This window comes from Suricata suricatta, chromosome 8 (assembly GCF_006229205.1).
Source record: "Suricata suricatta isolate VVHF042 chromosome 8, meerkat_22Aug2017_6uvM2_HiC, whole genome shotgun sequence".
NCBI classification, from domain to species: Eukaryota; Metazoa; Chordata; class Mammalia; order Carnivora; family Herpestidae; genus Suricata; species Suricata suricatta.
This window is the reverse complement of record NC_043707.1, coordinates 140385939-140402905: the sequence shown is the minus strand read 5'-3', so window position 1 is coordinate 140402905 and position 16967 is coordinate 140385939. Positions and strand designations below refer to the sequence as shown.

Sequence of the window (16967 nt, the reverse complement as noted above, 5' to 3'; positions counted from 1 at the left end):
ACACAACGTGAGGGTCTCTCCCTGCTACGGCCTTATAGGTTCCCAGATCCAATTTGGGGGGATCGTCCGGGCGGAGCGGCCGCCTGCCAGTGTCCCCGCGGCAGGACGCCGAGGGCCTGCCCCGCGGGGGCGGCGGACGCCCCCCTGACGGCGTTCCGCACAAAAGGCGCCTCCCCTCGAGCCGAGGGTGGGAGTCACAGCAGGCTGTCTGCCTGGGAACAGAACAGCGGTGCGCCGTGCCCACGACGCGGTGCTGCAGCGTCACCCAGGTGGTCCAGAAGGCCCGGCCTGCTCGCCTTTTCTTCTCAACGGAGAGCAAACTGCTCGAAAGTTAAACACGACGACCCGATGTGAGAACGCGGAGTCCGGAGATTCTGCGCGAGGCCACGAGGCTTCCGGAAAGGACTTCCTCTCCTCGGTTCACTTACTCGTGTGATTGGAAACCAAGTTTTTGGAGCGTTTAGTTCCTTAGTTGTGCGTCAGAGGGGTGAGGAAGGAGCCGCGAACCCGGTCCCCGAGGGGCCGGCCGAGCCCGCTGCGGGGCCACCGCTCCCGCACCCTTGGGGGAGCCCGGGGCCCTCACTTCCCGTCCGTCTAGCAGAATGAGCGTCTTCTCCTCCAGCCCCGGTTTACCGAGCCCATTCGTCACCGCCTCAGCCCTGCGGGGGACACGGTTCCGACAGGGATGCGGCCTCCGGCTGCCCCGTCAGCCCCTGGAGGTGGCGCGAGGCCTTGGCTGACGGCAGCTCTGCTCACGCAGCTTCCAGACCGTCGGGCAAAGGTGCTGGGAGACGGGAACTCGCCGTCTTCCTCCTGTTTTCTGGCAACAGAATCTTGTCTCCGTGGCCTGGTGTGGCCACCTAACCCAGTGCTGGCCGGCGAGCGTAAGCAACAGCTGTTCTCAGAAAGGACGCTGCTTCAAAGGAAGGGTCCCAGGTCCTCATGCTTCCCCTCCCAGCTGGCTGGAACAGCGGGCATGACGACCGGCGCCTGTGCAACCCTCTAGGGCCATGAGGTGGTGCAGGAAGGGTGACAGAGCAGCACAGGAAACAGAAACAGGGACCCTGGTGACCATGGGGGACGGCACCCCAGCCTCTGAACGTCCACGCGAGAAATGAACGTCGATGGAGTGGAAGCCACCACCCTGCTGTCAGAAGAGGGCTCGAGAGTGAGCTCAGGAGAGGGCCCGGAGCGGGGCTGCTCCTGGTGGGCAGTGGGTGTCTTCGGCGAGAGCCGTGCTCCCGTCTCCTTGCGCGGCTCGTGTTCGGTCACGGGTGGGCGTCCAGCAGCGCCTGCCAGTCTGGAGTTTGTGCACGGGAAGCACGTTCCGTGGGGCTCCTGCTCGGGGGCCACAGTGAGACGTTTCGGGGGGACAGTCACCTGTGGGTTTTCTGGCCCAGATCCCTTTGAGGCGCGTACCCACCGATCCCTTGGCCTGACCCTCTGGCTGCACTCCTGCGGGGCCGAGACTCCGGGAGGCACGCGGCCGGCGGCGCCCTCCACGGCTCCGGCCCAGGCGGATGACTGCCGAGACCCCTTCCCCCTGCGGCTCGAAAGGGGCTCGGGCTCCGCGGGGAAGGTCGGGCAGAGGAGGAGAGGCAGGAACTGGGCCGGGAACGCGCTGAGCCAGGCCAGGGCGAGGGGGCTGCCCGGCCGTTTCCGGTTTTCCCCACTCCCACGTGGGCCCCAGGTACTGCCCGGCTGCCCACAGCGGGCGCCTCCTGCCCCGAGAAGCGAGCTCCCGGGGTCAAGCTGTTTTTATCCGGGGTTTTCTTTTGCTCATGGCCGACCGACCCTACCCTACCTGCGGCAGAACTGAAATCTGCACTGACTTCATGTCCTGTTTGCAGCCACACCAAAGCACAGACAGCCGGCCAGTGTGTCCATGACCCAGGGTCCCCAGGCTCCCCCCCCCCCGTGGGCACGTCAGGAGGGCCTGGGCCCGGCAGGGCGAGGGGTGCTCCGGGGCAGCTGTGCGGACAGGACGCGTCCAGTGGGAGCGTCCCGCGGAGGCTTGGGCGACAGCTCCCCACACAGGTGCGCATGTTCGTGGGTCTCACCTTGTGAGGGGACAGGAGGGGGTCACAACGGGGGTGGCAATCCTGGGGACGGATGCCGCTCATCCTCACCTCACAGGAGAGGAGGCAGGTGCGGAGAGGCTGGGCCAGCAAATGCCAGAGAAGCGGCCACCTCTCGGGCCCCAGGACACCCGGCAGAGGACCTGCAGCCTCGGGTTGGCTGCGGGCCTCAGGCTCAGACCCCAGCGCTTCTCACAGGCCCCCAGGCGTGGTCTCCTCGGTCTCCCCAAAGGTGATTCTCGATGGCTCTGCACCCACGGGGCGTCTCTGAGCCTGTCGGCAGCCCCATGAGCCCGGGATGGGGCCCACTCCCCAGCGGCGAGCACCCCAAGTCTGCGCAGCTGGCCAGGCCCCCCTTTCCGGGCCGGATTTCCACGGAGACCTCATTACAGGCTCTGAAATCCCTGCCGCTGGAAGACATGGTGCCCAGAGAGCGTTTTTACGCAGAGACAAGAGTGCTGCTCTGCCCATGGGCGCAAAATTGCTTCTATAAACCCACCGGGAAGCAGATGAGGGGGCGTGGCCAGCCCGGGCTCCGCCCCACGAGCCTGGGCGGGGCCGCCCGCCCCTGAGGTGTGGAGGCGCCCCACGTAGGGCCCGGCCTGGGCCTTTTTGCAGAGCGCTGGCCCCCCCACTCTGCTCTGTGACCAGGGAGCACTCCTCTGCAGCGACCAGGGCCGGGGTCCCGACCGGGGACCGGGCCCACTTCAAGGGGCTAAGGGAACATGAAGGTCCCCAGAGCTAGTGTGCGCATGGACGTGCCTGGGGGAGCCCTGTGTCCTGGTCCACGGACCCGGCGGGCCCCTGACCACGCTCAGCCGGGACACCGCCGGTAACGCAAACGCTCCCCCCGCTGGCACGTGAGTGGTGGGGCTGCATCAGCTCGCGCGGGACCGGGGTCCCCGGATACGGTGAGCTGCAGACTCGGGCTTACCTCCCGAGCTCCAGGGCTCTGCTTCCGGCAGCGACTGCGGAGTCATCTGGGAAAGCCGGGCCGGGGCTGCATGGCGGGCACCAGGAGCCGTGGCTCGGAGGGCACGAGCAACCCTGTGTGCTCAGGGCGGAGCGGAACCAGCCCGAGAAGCAGGCAAACCCTCCCCACCGTTAGGTCTGCAGACGCCAGCCCCGGGCGGTGGGGGCCGTCAGGAGGGCGCTCCTGTCCAGCCACAGACCCCCTGGTGACAGTGGCCTTGATGGGGTTGCCCCAGGGCCGAACAAGACCGGCGGCTATGACCAGACATGCACGTGGAGAGGGCGGGACAGCCACCGCAGCCCCTGGCACTGCCCGTGCCCCAGCCCCACCGCGGGCACTGGGTCTGCACAGTAAGGACACGCACCCGAGGGATCTGGGTGCTCAGGGCAGGAGCTCCCAGCCCGCCTTGCAACCCACAGCCAAGGCGACTGGCCTGCTCAGGTCCCGGCACCATCTTCCTGGGACATTCTGTCCCCTCCAGGGCCACTGTGCCTGGCTCTCAAGGGTCAGCTTTGTTTTCCTCCTGCCCAGGCTCTGGGGCTCCGACCGTCAGCCCACACCCCCCTAAGCATGTAACCTACCACCCACCAGCTGGCCAGCCCCACTCACCGGGAGGGCCCCCGGGGGCGTCCCTGTGGCCCGGAGAGAAGTCTGGTGGCAGCGCTGGCTCCAGGCCTCCCCCGGGGAGCAGCGGGTCTCGCCCGGCACTTCCCAGGGCAGCTCCGGGCCCCAGGCCCCCACACTGGGGGCTCCGCAGAGGGTAGGCAATGCACTCAAACCCACTGCAAAAGGGAGGGTGGGACGGGGCTTTGTTGGACACCAAGCTGAGAGGGACACCTGGCTGTGGGGGACACGGTGGCCTAAGAGTCCTTCCAGGGAGGAGGGGACGAGGCGACCCCTCTGAGACTAAGGTGGCGGGAAGCAGGGAACAGTGGGGGTGAGGGCCATGTCTGGAGGCACCTGGAGCCCACCCCACCTCCCCCGGGTCCCCTGCCTGGCCCCCACTGTCTAGAGGTGCCTTTGCCTCTGCTCCATTAGACAGAGCCTGGCGGTCACTCCTGTGTCCCCAGTGACCTCAGCATTCTTGGTGTGGGAGCCATGTGTGGACGGGCCTGGGTCGAGTAATTCTGGGCCATTCCTCCTTGTCCCCTGACCCCCATGGGCATCCGGGGGCGCCCATACTCACAACGGGGTCTGGATGGGTGTCTGCGGGTTGTCCTTGTCCACTTGAAAGAAGCTGACCTCCGAGGAGGCCGGGAGCTGCACGTACCTGACGCCGGCTGAGATCTTCAAAACCCGGCCGTCCTCGCCTTGGGAAGGAGAGAGAAGCAGGCTGAGCCATGGTAGGGACAGAGCGGCCACAAGGAGCGGGTCTCTCCCTCCCTGGTCCTGGGCCGGGCACCTGTGAGGACCGTTGCAGCAGACCTCCCGCAGGGCAGCAGCGGCATCCAGCTCGAGCTCCCAGCCTACCTTCCCGGCTCCTTTGCCTCTCTGGCCCTCGGCCGAGCCGTCCACACCGCCTGACACCCCTCACTGGGGGTCCCGGGCCTCAGGGCACCTGGCTGTGCCTCTGGGCGGGGGGCTCTCCTTGTTAGGCAGCCTCCGGGTTTCACCTGCTCGAGGCCGTGGGGTTGCCCTGGCCGAGAGCAGGCACGCCAGAAGCTTGTCTTCACCACAGCTCTGCCTCCGGGGAGCCGGCGCTGCTTGTGGCCCATCTCCCACCTCGACCCCTGGTCTGCACTCCCGAGGCGCTCGGCGCAGCGCCTAGTCGTGTGGGCTCTGAGCAGTGTCCAGGACGGCCCACCGTCCAGCCCCCATGGAAGAGGAGACGGAGCAGGGCAGATACTGCAAGAACGTTGACTTGGAAGGAAGGGAGTCAGGAGTGGAGTTGGGAATAACATCTCAGTGTGGTCTGATTGGCTTCCGTTCCGGGTCAAGATGGGGCACCCAGAACCAGTCTATGCTCCTGCCTGAAGCAACCAAAAATAGAAAATATAAGAGAATGGTTCTGAAGGTCCAAGGACAGTGGTCCCTGAGAGATGGAAACAAATGCCCTAACTGCCCAGGTCGAACCCCTCGGTGAGGACACAGGGCTGGAAGTCAGGGGGGACAGGCACACCCGGCGTCCTGGAGTCTAGACAGGCATAGAGGAACAGAGAGGAGTTTGGGGCCTCTGGGTGCACAGCAGAGCCCAGGTCAGCACACCCGGTGTGAGGAGATGTCCCAAGGCCAGGAGAAGGGCCAGGAAAAGGAAGGGTGGGTGGGGCCGGGGCCTGGGCTCCCACGGGACGGGAGCGGCTCACGGCCACCGGCCAGGCTGGGAGGACGGGACGCTGTGGCCCCCTGGGCAGGGTCCTCAGGAGGTCTCGCTTCAACAGTGGGGACAATGGGCCTCTGATGGGCTCTACTCCACACCTAACACTTCAGAAAGGCAAAGCCTGAACGGATCAAATGTATCCAAGTCAGTCAACTGTACCCCAGAAAAAACTCAGAAACACAGAACTATCCAGCCCCCAAAGGGTAAAAATTTCAATGTCTGGCACCCAGTCAAAGATTACCAGGCGAAGAATGACGAAAAGTATGGTCCATAATGAGGAGGGAACACAGTCAAATGAAACCAACCCAAACTGACCCCGATGTTAGAATTAGCAGGAAAGGGCACTTTTTCAAAGTTATTATTATAACTGGACTCCAAGTGTTCAAGAAATAGGTAGAGACACTGAAGATATAAAAAGAACAAAGCTGAACTTCTAGGAATAAAAACTCTTAGATGAAAAGTACACTGTATGTGATCAATGGCAGATTAGACATTGCAAAAAAAAAAAGACTCATGAACTTGAAAACATAGCTATAGAAACTATCCAAAATGAAACACCAAGAGGAAAAAGGAAAAAAGAAAAAAAAAAGGAAGGTTAAAAAAAGGGGGGGAGAAAGAGGGAAGGGGAAGAATCCTCGAACAGTGATGCAACTTTAGGCAGCCTAATATATGGGTGATGAAGCCCCTGAAAGAGAGGGAGGAAAAGTGGTGATGGAAAAACTGTTTAAGGAAATACAGGCTGAAAAATCCCAAAACTTGATGAAAACTATAAACTCACAGATCTGAGAAAATCAATAGACCTCAAGCACAAGAAACATGATGAAAGTTACACCATGTCACTTCAAAAATAAAACTGCTCAGGGCGCCTGGGGGGCTCAGTCGGTTGAGCGTCTGACTCCGGCTCAGGTCACGATCTCACAGTTCGTGGGTTCGAGCCCCACGTCAGGCTCTGTGCTGACAGCTCGGAGCCTAAAGCCTGCTTCGGATTCTGTGTTTTCCTCTCTCTCTGCCTCTCCCCTGCTTGCACTCCATCTCTCTCTCTCTTAAAAATAAACAGTAAAAATATTAACAAAGATAAAGAATAAAACTGGTCAAACCAGTGATAAAGAGAAAGCCTTAAAAGCAGCCAGAGAAGAGGCAAGTTTGTGCAGAGAAGACACAGATAAGGTGACTGCAGACTTCTCGCTGGAAACAGACAAGAAAACAGTGGAATAGCACCAGCGTGCGGCTGGGAGGTAAACCAGAATCCTACACCTGGTGAAAATATCTGTGAGAAATGAAAGTAAAATCAAGATGTTTCCAGACGTATGAACGTGGAAAAAATTAATCGCCAGCCAGCAGGTAGGCCAAGAAATGTTAACGGTTAAGTCCTTCAGGCAGAAGGAAAATGGCAGCAGCTGGAAATCTGTATCTATTGGAAGGAATGGGGAGAACGGGAAATAGTAACTCTGTGGATAAATCGATGAGATTTCCTTTTTTATTTGTTAAGTATCCTTTGAAAGATAAACAGCAGTTTAAGCAAAAGTAGTAACAATGTATTACGAAGTGTATTAAACGCATGCAGGTAAAACATATGAAAACAATAGCATACAGATTGGGGTTGCAGAAAAGGGAGTGTACTCCACCGTGGAGTTCTGATGTTAGATGTGAAGTGGTATGGCATCACTCCAGAGCGGACTGTGATAAGTTAAAGACGTAAATTGTGGGCCTTAAAGCAACCCCTACGACAAGAAAACAGGGAGTAACAATTGATAAGCCAACAGAGGAGACAGGATGGAATCGTAAAGAATACTCACCCCACAGAGGGTAGGAATCAAGTCTAAAGAGGACACACACACACACACACACACACACACACACACACACACATCAGCCAGGGCAGATAGAAATCAGTAAAATGGTAAGTTTGAAACTGGTATATCAATAACTATATTAAATGTGAATGGTGTAAAAACTTTAATTAAAAGATAGATGTGGTTAGACTGAACGAGAAAAGCAAGACCCAACTACATATTGCCTACAAAAAGCACACTTTCAATATAAAGACTTAAGTAGGTGAGAAGTCAGAGGATGGATAAAGGCATGGCAGGCTGATATGAGCTGAGAGAAAGCTGGAGTCACTATATTAATATCATACAAAGTAGATGCCAGAGCAATGACGATGCCAGAATGCGAACGGTAATTCCGAAGGTGCTGGGGGCTCAGTGAGTTAAGCGTCTGACTTCGGCTCAGGTCAGGATCTCACCGTTCGTGGGTTCGAGTCCCGTGTCGGGCTCTGTGCTGACAGCTCAGAGCCTGGAGCCTGCTTCAGATTCTGTGCTCCCTCTCTCTTCCTGCTCCTGCCCCATTCATGCTCTGTGTGTCTCTCTGTCTCTGTCTCTGTCTCTTTCTCTCAAAAATAAATAAACATTAAAAGAAGAAAAAGGTAATTTTGCAATGATAAGGGGTCAAGTAATTAAATGACATAAAAATCCTACATGTTTATGCAGCTAATAACAGAGCTACAAAACACATGTAGCAAAAAATGATAGAAATGAAATAAAAAATACAGGATTCACAATTATAATCAGAAATTTCAATATGCCACTGTCAGTACTGATAGAACAAGTGGACCGAAAATCAGCAAAGATGTGGTAAACTTGAAAGACAGTCTCAATAAAATCCACTTGATTGATATTTATAGATAGATATTTATTTATAGATTGATACTTATTCCACCCAACAAGAACAGAAATCATGTTCTTCTCAAAGTGCACACACATTTACCAAAACAGAACAAATGCTATGAAAAAAGTCTTACATTTAAAGGGATTCAAGATATACAAAGTGTGACTATAACCGCATGGAATTAAGTGTGAAGTTAATTACAAAAAGATCTGAAAAATCTCCACAAATATTTGGAAATCAAACGACACGCTTCTAAATCACTCATGGGGCAAAGGGAAAATCAAAAGGGAACTCAGAAAGCATTCTCAACTAAATGAAAATGAATACACAATGTATCAAAATTCCAGAGATGCAGCTAAAGCAGGACTAAGGGGGAAATGTATAGCAATAAACTCTCATATTAGCAAAGAAAGGTTTGAAATAAATGACCTTGGTTTCCATCTTAAAAACTAGAAAAAAGGAGAGTAAATAAAACCCAAAGTAAGCAGAACCAAGGATATAATACAATCATAATAGGAATTAATGAAATAGAAACCAGACAACAATAGAGAAATCAATGAAACTAGAAGTTGAATGTTTATCAATGACACTGATAACCTATAGCCAACTAGTCAGGAAAAACAGGAAGAAGACACCCATAATCCACAGTTGGAACAGAGAGGTGATATCAATGCATTAAATGCAGAATGAGGAAATATTATGAGCAAGCTTATGATGATAAACCTGACAACTTAGATGAACAAGTATTCCTTCAAAGACACAAAATGCCCAAGTTTATTCAAGAAGAAACATATAACTTCAGGGCACCTGCGTGGCTCAGTCAGTTGGGCGTCCATTCTTGATTTCAGGTCAGGTCACAATCTCATGGTTCATAGGATCAAGCCCCAGTTCAGGCTCTGGGCTGATGGTGTGGAGCCTGCTTAGGATTCTCTCTCCCCATCTCTCTCTGCCCCTCCCCTGTTGTCACATGCTCTCTCTAAATAGATAAACTTAAAAAAATTAAAAACAGATAACGCCAATAACCATATGTCTATTAAAGAAACTGAATTAGTAATTAAAAGTCTTTCCACAAAGAAACTCCAGACCTCAATGGCCTTCATATTGAATTCTACCAAACATTTAAAAAAGAAATGATACTAATTCAACAAGACTCTTCCAGAAGAGGAAGTAATTTTCTCTGACTCATTCTATGAGGTCAGCATTACCCTGAAACCAAAATCAGACAAAGATATTAAAAGGAAAAAAATTCAGGGTGCTTGGCGGGCTCCGTCGGAGGAGTGCATGATTCTTGATCTCAGGGTTGTAAGTTCAAGTCTCGTGTGGGTGTAGAGATTACCTAGAAACAAACCTTAAAAAGGAAAATAAAGAAAAAAATTCAAGACCAATCTCCTTCATGAAAAGGCATGCAAAAACTGCAAACAAAATTTTAGCAGATGGAATGCCCAGGTCATCCAAGGGGGACAGGGCGGGCTTCCCCAGTGGGGCTGGGACAGCTGGGCGTCCACATGCAGAGCAGTGTAGTTCGACCCCCGCCTCACACCATACAAACAGATTACCTCGAAATGGCTTATCATTCTAAATGTAAGAGACAAGTATGTAAAATCCTTAGAAGAAAACACAGGAGAAAATCTCCATGACTCGGAGTTAAGCAGTCCTCTTAGATTTGGAACCAACAGCCTAACGGGCAGATGAAAAAAGCAGTGAGTTGGGTTGGACTTCACCAAAATTTAACACTTCTGTGTTCAAAGGACACCATCAGAAACTGCAAGGCAATCCATAAAATGGGAACAAACACTTGTAAGTCAGATGTTTGGTAAGGAGACTTAGATCCAGCACACAGAGGACTCTTTTTAAAACATGTTTTATGGGGGCCCCTGAGCGGCTCAGTCAGCTAAGCGTCTGACTCCTGGTTTTAGCTCAAGTCATGATCTCACAGTCTGAGAACTGGGCTCTGGGCTGGCAGTGTGGAGCCTGCTCGGGACTCTCTCTCTCCCCGGCTGCTTCCTCCTGTTCTTTCTCTTTCTCTCTCTCTCAAAATAAATAAATAAACTTAAATAAAGTTTATTTTTGAGCATGCCTGAGTGGGGGAGGGGAACAGAAAGGGACAGAGGGGGCCTGTGCAGGAAGCCGTGAGCCCCACGTGGGGCTTGATCCCACAAACTTGTTTTTTTTTTTTTTTTTAATTTTTAGTTTTGAGAGATAGAGAGAGACAGTGCGAGCAGGGGAGGGTCAGAGAGAGAGGGAGACACAGAATCTGAGGCAGGCTCCAGGCTCTGAGCTGGCTGTCAGCAGAGCCCAATGCAGGGCTCGAACCCACGAACCGTGAGATCATGACCTGAGCCAAAGCCGGACGCTTAACCGACTGAGCCACCCCGGACGCCCCCATAACTCACCATAAAAGGACAAGTTACTCAATTTTTTAAAAGGGCAGAATCTGAATAGATACTTCCCTGAAGACGATGTACGAATGGTCGATAAACACATGAAAAGATGCGCAGCGTCACTCCTCCTGAGGGATAATGCACGTCCGAACCGCAAGGACACCCCTCCCTCTGCCCCTCCCCTGCTTGCATGTGCTCTCTCTTTCTCTCTCTCTCTCAATTAAAATTAAAAGGAAATTCCATTTACAATAACATAAAAAGAATAAATATTACAAATGTGTTAGTAAACAAATTATAATGATAAATTAAGTAACTAGCAATAATTTTCAGTTACTAATAAATTTAACAAAAGAAGTCCAAGACTTGGATACTAAAAATCACAGAACTTTGGTGAGAAAAAGTGGAGGCAGGAGCACACGGGAGATGTCTCCCGCGGGCGGCTGGGGAGCTCCTTCCGGTGTTTCCGGGCCCAAGTCCCCGACTGCACCCCAGGAGGCTTTTTTTTTTTTTTTGCAGAAATTGACAAGGCTGACCCCAAAAATTTTATGTAAAATACAAACTTCCCGGAATAGCCAAAACAATTTTGAAAAAGAAAAACAAAATCGGAGGGATCTCCAGTTCCCAGTCTCACTCTGGGGACTCACGGATCAGGACAGTGCGGTGGCGGCAGGCGCGGGCGCCGATGGAGCGCAACAGATGTAGCCACCGTGCTGCCGGCGCTTCGCGACCCAGGCGTTTCCCGGGAGGCGGGGGCAGTCTTTACACACACGTGACTGTGACAGCTGGAATCCACTAGAAAAGAGGTGAATTTAGAACGTTCTCTTATCCAAAAAACTTAGCTGAAAACGGAACGCAGAAATGAAAGAGCAAAATTTGCAGAAACAGGAGAGTATCTGCGTTCTTGGCCAGGCTGAGGGGCCCCACGTGCGTCACCGCTACGGTCCAGAAAAGAGAAGGGTTAGCAGCTGCGCTTTGTCGAAATGGAAAACCTTTGCTCTTCAGAAGATGATAAGCCGCAGACTGAGAGACCATCTGCAAAGACCTGTTTTCAGAACGCGACGGGTCCAGTAACTCAAAGCTGAGAAGAGTAACAGCCCGATTGAAAACACGGGCAGCGCATTTGGGCGAACACGTCTCTAGAAAAGGTACACACGTGGCCAATAAACACACGCAAAGCTGCAACACTGGTCAGCGTGAGCTGCGGGTCGGACCCGAGACGGGCGCCCCCGGGCCCCCCAGGCCGCCGCACTTGCGGGGTCGGCGAAATCAGGCCCGTCCCTGCTGACCGGGCCGTACGTGCTGCGGCCGCTTCGGGAAACGGCCTGGACGTGTCTTTCGAAGCTACGCACATCTGCTGCCACTCGGTTCATGAGGATGCGGCCGAGGGACAAGCCACACGGAAACTCGCCCCGGTCACTCCACGTGGGCGCGCTCCGCGGAGCAGAAGCGTGGAGAGGGGAGGGGTGGGGCAGGCAGGGGCTGCGAGCGGGAATGAGGGGTCTTCCCAAGTTGGTGGGTTCGAGCCCCCCATCAGGCTCTGTGCTGACAGCGTGGAGCCTGCTTGGGGTCCCCTCTCCCCGAATCTCTCTCTGCCCGTCCCCTGCTCGGGTGCAAGTGCACGCGCTCTCTCTCAAAATAAATGAACGTAAAAAAGTAAAATAAAATAAGCCAGCTGTGACTGTCTGGTCCGGGCTGCACAGCGTGGCTTCCTGGTCACAGCCTGCCGGTCTTGGGTGGACGAATGGACGGTAAGAATCCCAGGTGTGCATTTATCGGCAGGACGGGCTGCGGGAGGTCAGCTGGTCCCCCCTGCGCACTGCGGCCCCGCGGAGTCCTCAGAAAGCCCAGTCCTCCCCCATCACCTGAGAGGACGCGGGAAGTCGCCCTATGCAGGTGCCGGCGGTGCGTCCGTCACCCTTCCTACTGGGAGGTGAGCGACGGCCGCCGGCAGGCGCACAACCTTGACACACACATGCACAACACACACGCACGTGCACAACACACACACGCACGCACACACACGCATGTGCGCATACATGCACACACGCACGAGCACAACACACACGCACACACGCACGCACATGCGCACGCACACACAACCATCACACACACACACGTGCGCGTGCACATGCACACTCGTACAACCACCGCACACGCACGCACGTGTGCGCACGCACGCACATGCACAATCACCTCGTGCACACACACGTGCACACACGCACGCACACGCACGCACAACCGTCACACACGCACGCACGCGCACAACCGTCACACACGCACGCATGCACACACGCACAACCATCACACGCACGTGCACGCACACACACGCACAACCGTCACACACGCACGTGCATGCACACACGCACAGCCATCACACACACGCACGTGGACACACACACAACCATCACGCACACACGCACGTGTACGCACACACATGCACAACCGTCACACACACACACGCACACACGCACGCCCGCAGCCGGAGGCCGCGTGAGCCTGCTGCCCCCCTGCCGAGGCTCCCGGGCCAGGACCTCTGGGCGACGCTTCTGCGGAGTCCCGGGACCCGAGGCCGCGCGGCGTCGCGCCCCCCATCCTGGGAACCCGGCACCTGCTGGTCTTTCGGGAAACGCAGTGTCACCCTGCAGACGCTTACTCTTGGCAACTTCCCCGTTGTCCTGCTGCAGCTGAATGCTCAAGGCGAAGGGAGACCCCTGGGCCACGTCCATCACCTCTGGACCCAAAATCACGATCCTCTGGGCTTGTGCTGGGAGAGAGCAGAGCGGAGCACGGCTGACCGGGGCCCCGGGGGCGCCGCCCGCTGGAGCCCGTGCCCCCCACGCAGCCCGGCAGCCGCGCTTCCCCGAGCTCCGCAGGGAGGGGCTGCACCCACTGTCAGTCTCCTGCATGAGCCCCCTCACCGAGGGGCCCGGTAGCCACTGAAACAACACTGTGACCCGGTCCTGAAGGGCAGCTGTGATTTCCAAGCAAGTTAGGGCAAGTCTATTAAAGAGACTTCAGAGGCCTCCGAATGGTGAAGGGCTGTAAGCGAGCAGCTCCTCAGCATTTGGGTTTGCACACACTGGAAGGTTCCAGCACACCCTCTGCTTGGCTGGGACTCGGGCCCTGCATTCCTGTGTCTGAGTCCGTGGGTCCATGTGTGGGGATGAGGTGCTGCAGCCACCTGCCAGGGAGCCGGCCTGGAGGCCGGGGCCACCCACGGGCTGGCCGGCACCTCCGGGACCTGCGGGCGTCCTCTGGGGTCCAGGCAGCCGGAAACGCTGTCTTCAGTGTCTGCTTCCCCCTGAATCCCCGAATCCCTGAGCCCCCGAGTGTGAGGACTTCTGCACAAGGTTTAGGGCGTTTGGAAGCAATCATGCAGAGCAGCTTAGGGCCCGACTTGAGTTTTATCCATGATGTGCGAGCTGGAAGGCAGCACGCACAGGTACATGTGCATGGCGACAGGTGGCGTCACGGGGACGTGGGGCTGGGTCAGCTCACGTGGGGCAGCCCCCCCTCCATTCTGGGAGGACCACCCAGCACCCAGCCGTTCTAGGCTTTTCCCCGCGTCTGCTGGGGTCCTGTTGGGGGAGAGACAGGACACGTCCTCTGCCCCTTGCCTGAGTCTTTCACAGATTCCAACAGGACCCCTCACTTGGGGGACGTTACTAAGGCACTTCTGGAGGGCTGGGGAGACTCCCCCAGACCCAGGCTGCCACTCCCCTGGCTGGACCCGAGCCCCCACCGAGGGGCCCTGCCTGGCCTGGCAGCACCTGCTGTGGCCTCTCCCCGGCAAGTGGCCCTGGGGACACACGTGAGAAGCATGGCTGGTCAGCTCTGACCAAGCAGCCGCAGCCACGGCCTGTGACCCCTGGCCCGGCACCCCTGACCTGGAGTCTAACAGGAGGCCACCTGACCGGCCACCAGAGGGAGGGGTCCCTGCAGGCCCCTGTGCTCCAGTCACTGTGCAGAGACCTCAGGGAGGGGGGCCGGGTGCTCAGGGCCCTGCGGGCATGGACCCTTTGAGGTTGGGACCCTCCTGCTCACAGCCAGGCCTTGGCTGCCTGGGGTCAGACTGGGACCTCTGCAGGTCACGGTCATGAGCCCTTCTGAAACCCGACTGGAACGTGTTTCTCCTGAAGGGGCTGGGATTTTATCCATTTCACCGTCGCCCCCAAACACCTCCTGACCCAGCCCCCTGTGCCAGGGCCTGGGGCTGCCTGGGCAGGAACTCAGCAGCCCTGATGTGACCCCACAAGACCACCTCGCAAGGCCAAGGGAGAGCGGGGGTGCGGCACTTACCCACCGGGTGTCCGTTGATCCACATCCCACGGTAGACGGCCCCGGAGCAGTGGGTCATGCTGCCCAGGCCACTGAAGACGTCACTGTGCCACTGCCCCTGGGGAGAGAGCACGTGCACTCAGAGCCCACAGAGGACGCGTGCGATTCGGGGGCAGGGGGCCAGGACCCCGTCAGGGCAGGGATCATGCGCCACCGCCACGTGTGCACGTTGCTCTGGATTGAACTGTAAGAAGCCAAGGAGTTTGGGAACAATGACACATGTGCAAAACGCAAACAAAATACCGGCTTGAAAAAGGGGCGCTTTCAGCTCAAACAGCCTCTCAGTAAAGAATCTGCATGTGTGCGGGCTGGAGGGCGCCCGTCGAGGGCCCCCGCGGCGCACACCGGAGGGAGGGAGGCACACGCACACCCCACTCTGCCGCGCTCACAATAGGCCTCACGCTCCGGACCACACGCTCGGCGGGCCTTAGAACAGTGTGGCAGAGTGGCGGTGACTTTTGTGGAAAATTCAAGGGCCTCGCGGTCTCTTATTTGACTGTGAATTACTCCTGCCGGAGAACTCGGCCAAAGGCACGTTTGGTTCCATGCATGTGTCCGTGGGAGCTAATTGGTTCCATGCAGCCCGCCACGGGGCTGGGCTGAGGTCGGTGCCCGTGTGGACTGGGCCGCCCTCGGGCCCTGCGGACGCAGCGCAGCCGAGGCCGGAGCGGGCCTCTCTCAGGCCCTCGGGAGGGGCCCCGGGGCTGTGGCCTCGCACACCTTGGACGCCCCAGAGCTGGGAAGGAGCTCCCATGGACGGCTTGGGGAACACAGTCGCTGAGCACCAGGCTTTGGAGCCAAGTCACGGTGGGGGGGGTGGAGGTCGGGCCGCAGCTGGCTGCTGGGCCAGGACACCAAACAGTGGGCAGCCCTGCGGGCAGCGGGCAGGGGTGGCGAACCAACAGGAGAGGCAGGGCTGCCCGCAGGTGGGCAGGGACAGGGGGCCCCACAGCACGGCCGCGTCCCTGCAGACTGAGACCCAGACAGCAGCATTTTCCATGCGGTGAACCCGGTTTCCTGAGGCTGCGCCCCGCTGCGCTCTCGGGAATGCTGGGTGCATGCAGGGCTGAGGCCGGGTCCCCTAGTAAGCGGCCCACGGGGGCAGGTGATGGGCCAGACCAGCCCGATGGGCCCGGCTCTCTCGTCCTGGACTCGGGCGGGAGCCCACTGGCGGCTGCAGGGGCCCGGCACCCAAGTGACCACCAGTGGGCGATGAACACATGTGTACGTGCGGGGTTGGGTGCGCACGCGCGGCCACGAACGTGTTGTTGTGTGCGGATCTGCGTGCAGGCGTGTGCATGGGGCCCGGCGGTGGCGCATTCTCGCTGTGACCGGCCAGGTGCCCTGGGGGCCAGAGTCCCAGGCTGAGCAGCTGTCCGTGGGTGGAGGTCGGGGCAGCCCTGGGAGGGCAGGTGGCTGTCCCCGGGGCCCCCAGTGACTGCTCGCTGGGAGGCCGAGGCCGAGGCCGCGGCTGGAGCAGTTGCCCAAACCCTTCCCTCCGGACGCCATCTCCAAACCTGACAAGCTCACAGCTTCACCTCAGGCGACGGGCCTCCTGGCCGGTCACACGCAGACTCACAGGAGCCAAACCAAATCCACGGCCCCCAACGGAGGCTCACCCTCTACCTGGAAACCACCAGGCTCAGTCCCAGGGCCTGGCCGCAGCAGGTGGCCCGGTGGGGTGTGGTCAGGCCCAAGGGAGGCGGGGCCACAGAGTGCGGCTGCCGTGGCAGTGACACCTTCCTGGGGGGACCCGCAGCCTCCGCACCCGTCCTCGGCCCGTCGCTCCGGCTCTCTGTGTCCTGCTGATGGCAGGAGCTGCCATTTCTGTGCCCCCTCCAGGCCCTGGGCAAGCCCTTCCTGTGTTCACCCTGCAGTGCCCATTCCTGTCCCAGGGCAGGGGACGCCCCGCCCTTCGGGGATGGGCGCAGGGCCCCTGGAGCCCAGCCATGTGCCAGCCCCATGCCTGCACGCTCCCCCTCTTGGCTCCAGATGCTCCCACCACACGGACACCCCCCTGCCCTGCCCACGGGGGCACCGGAGACTCCTGGAGGCAGGAGTCACAGCTCCCACGGATGGACACTGGTAAATGCTTCCTGGCTCCCCTGGGGCGGCATCGGGGCCCAAATCAACACAGGATGAAAGCCCCTCCGAATGGCGGGATGGCTGCCGAGCCGGTCCCCTGTGCCAGCCCCCGTCCGCCTCTCGTCCCC

The 16967-nt window shown here is 57.5% G+C and overlaps 1 protein-coding gene across 3 annotated transcripts in view; it reads right to left on the bottom strand.

The window, feature by feature from the left end:
* The window catches only part of MORN1 (MORN repeat containing 1), a 46286-nt gene that overhangs the window by 17903 nt on the left and 11416 nt on the right, over window positions 1–16967 (bottom strand). For 2 of the 3 annotated variants that reach the window (XM_029949954.1, XM_029949956.1), the window contains exons 7-10: window positions 14716–14812; window positions 13070–13180; window positions 4238–4361; window positions 3661–3833 (exon numbers count right to left, since the gene is read on the bottom strand). In XM_029949954.1, the coding sequence (XP_029805814.1) occupies window positions 3661–3833; window positions 4238–4361; window positions 13070–13180; window positions 14716–14812 (505 nt within the window). Of the gene's footprint in view, window positions 1–16; window positions 1339–3660; window positions 3834–4237; window positions 4362–13069; window positions 13181–14715; window positions 14813–16967 lie in introns of those variants that run through there. The other variant, XM_029949957.1, reaches the window with a different exon arrangement.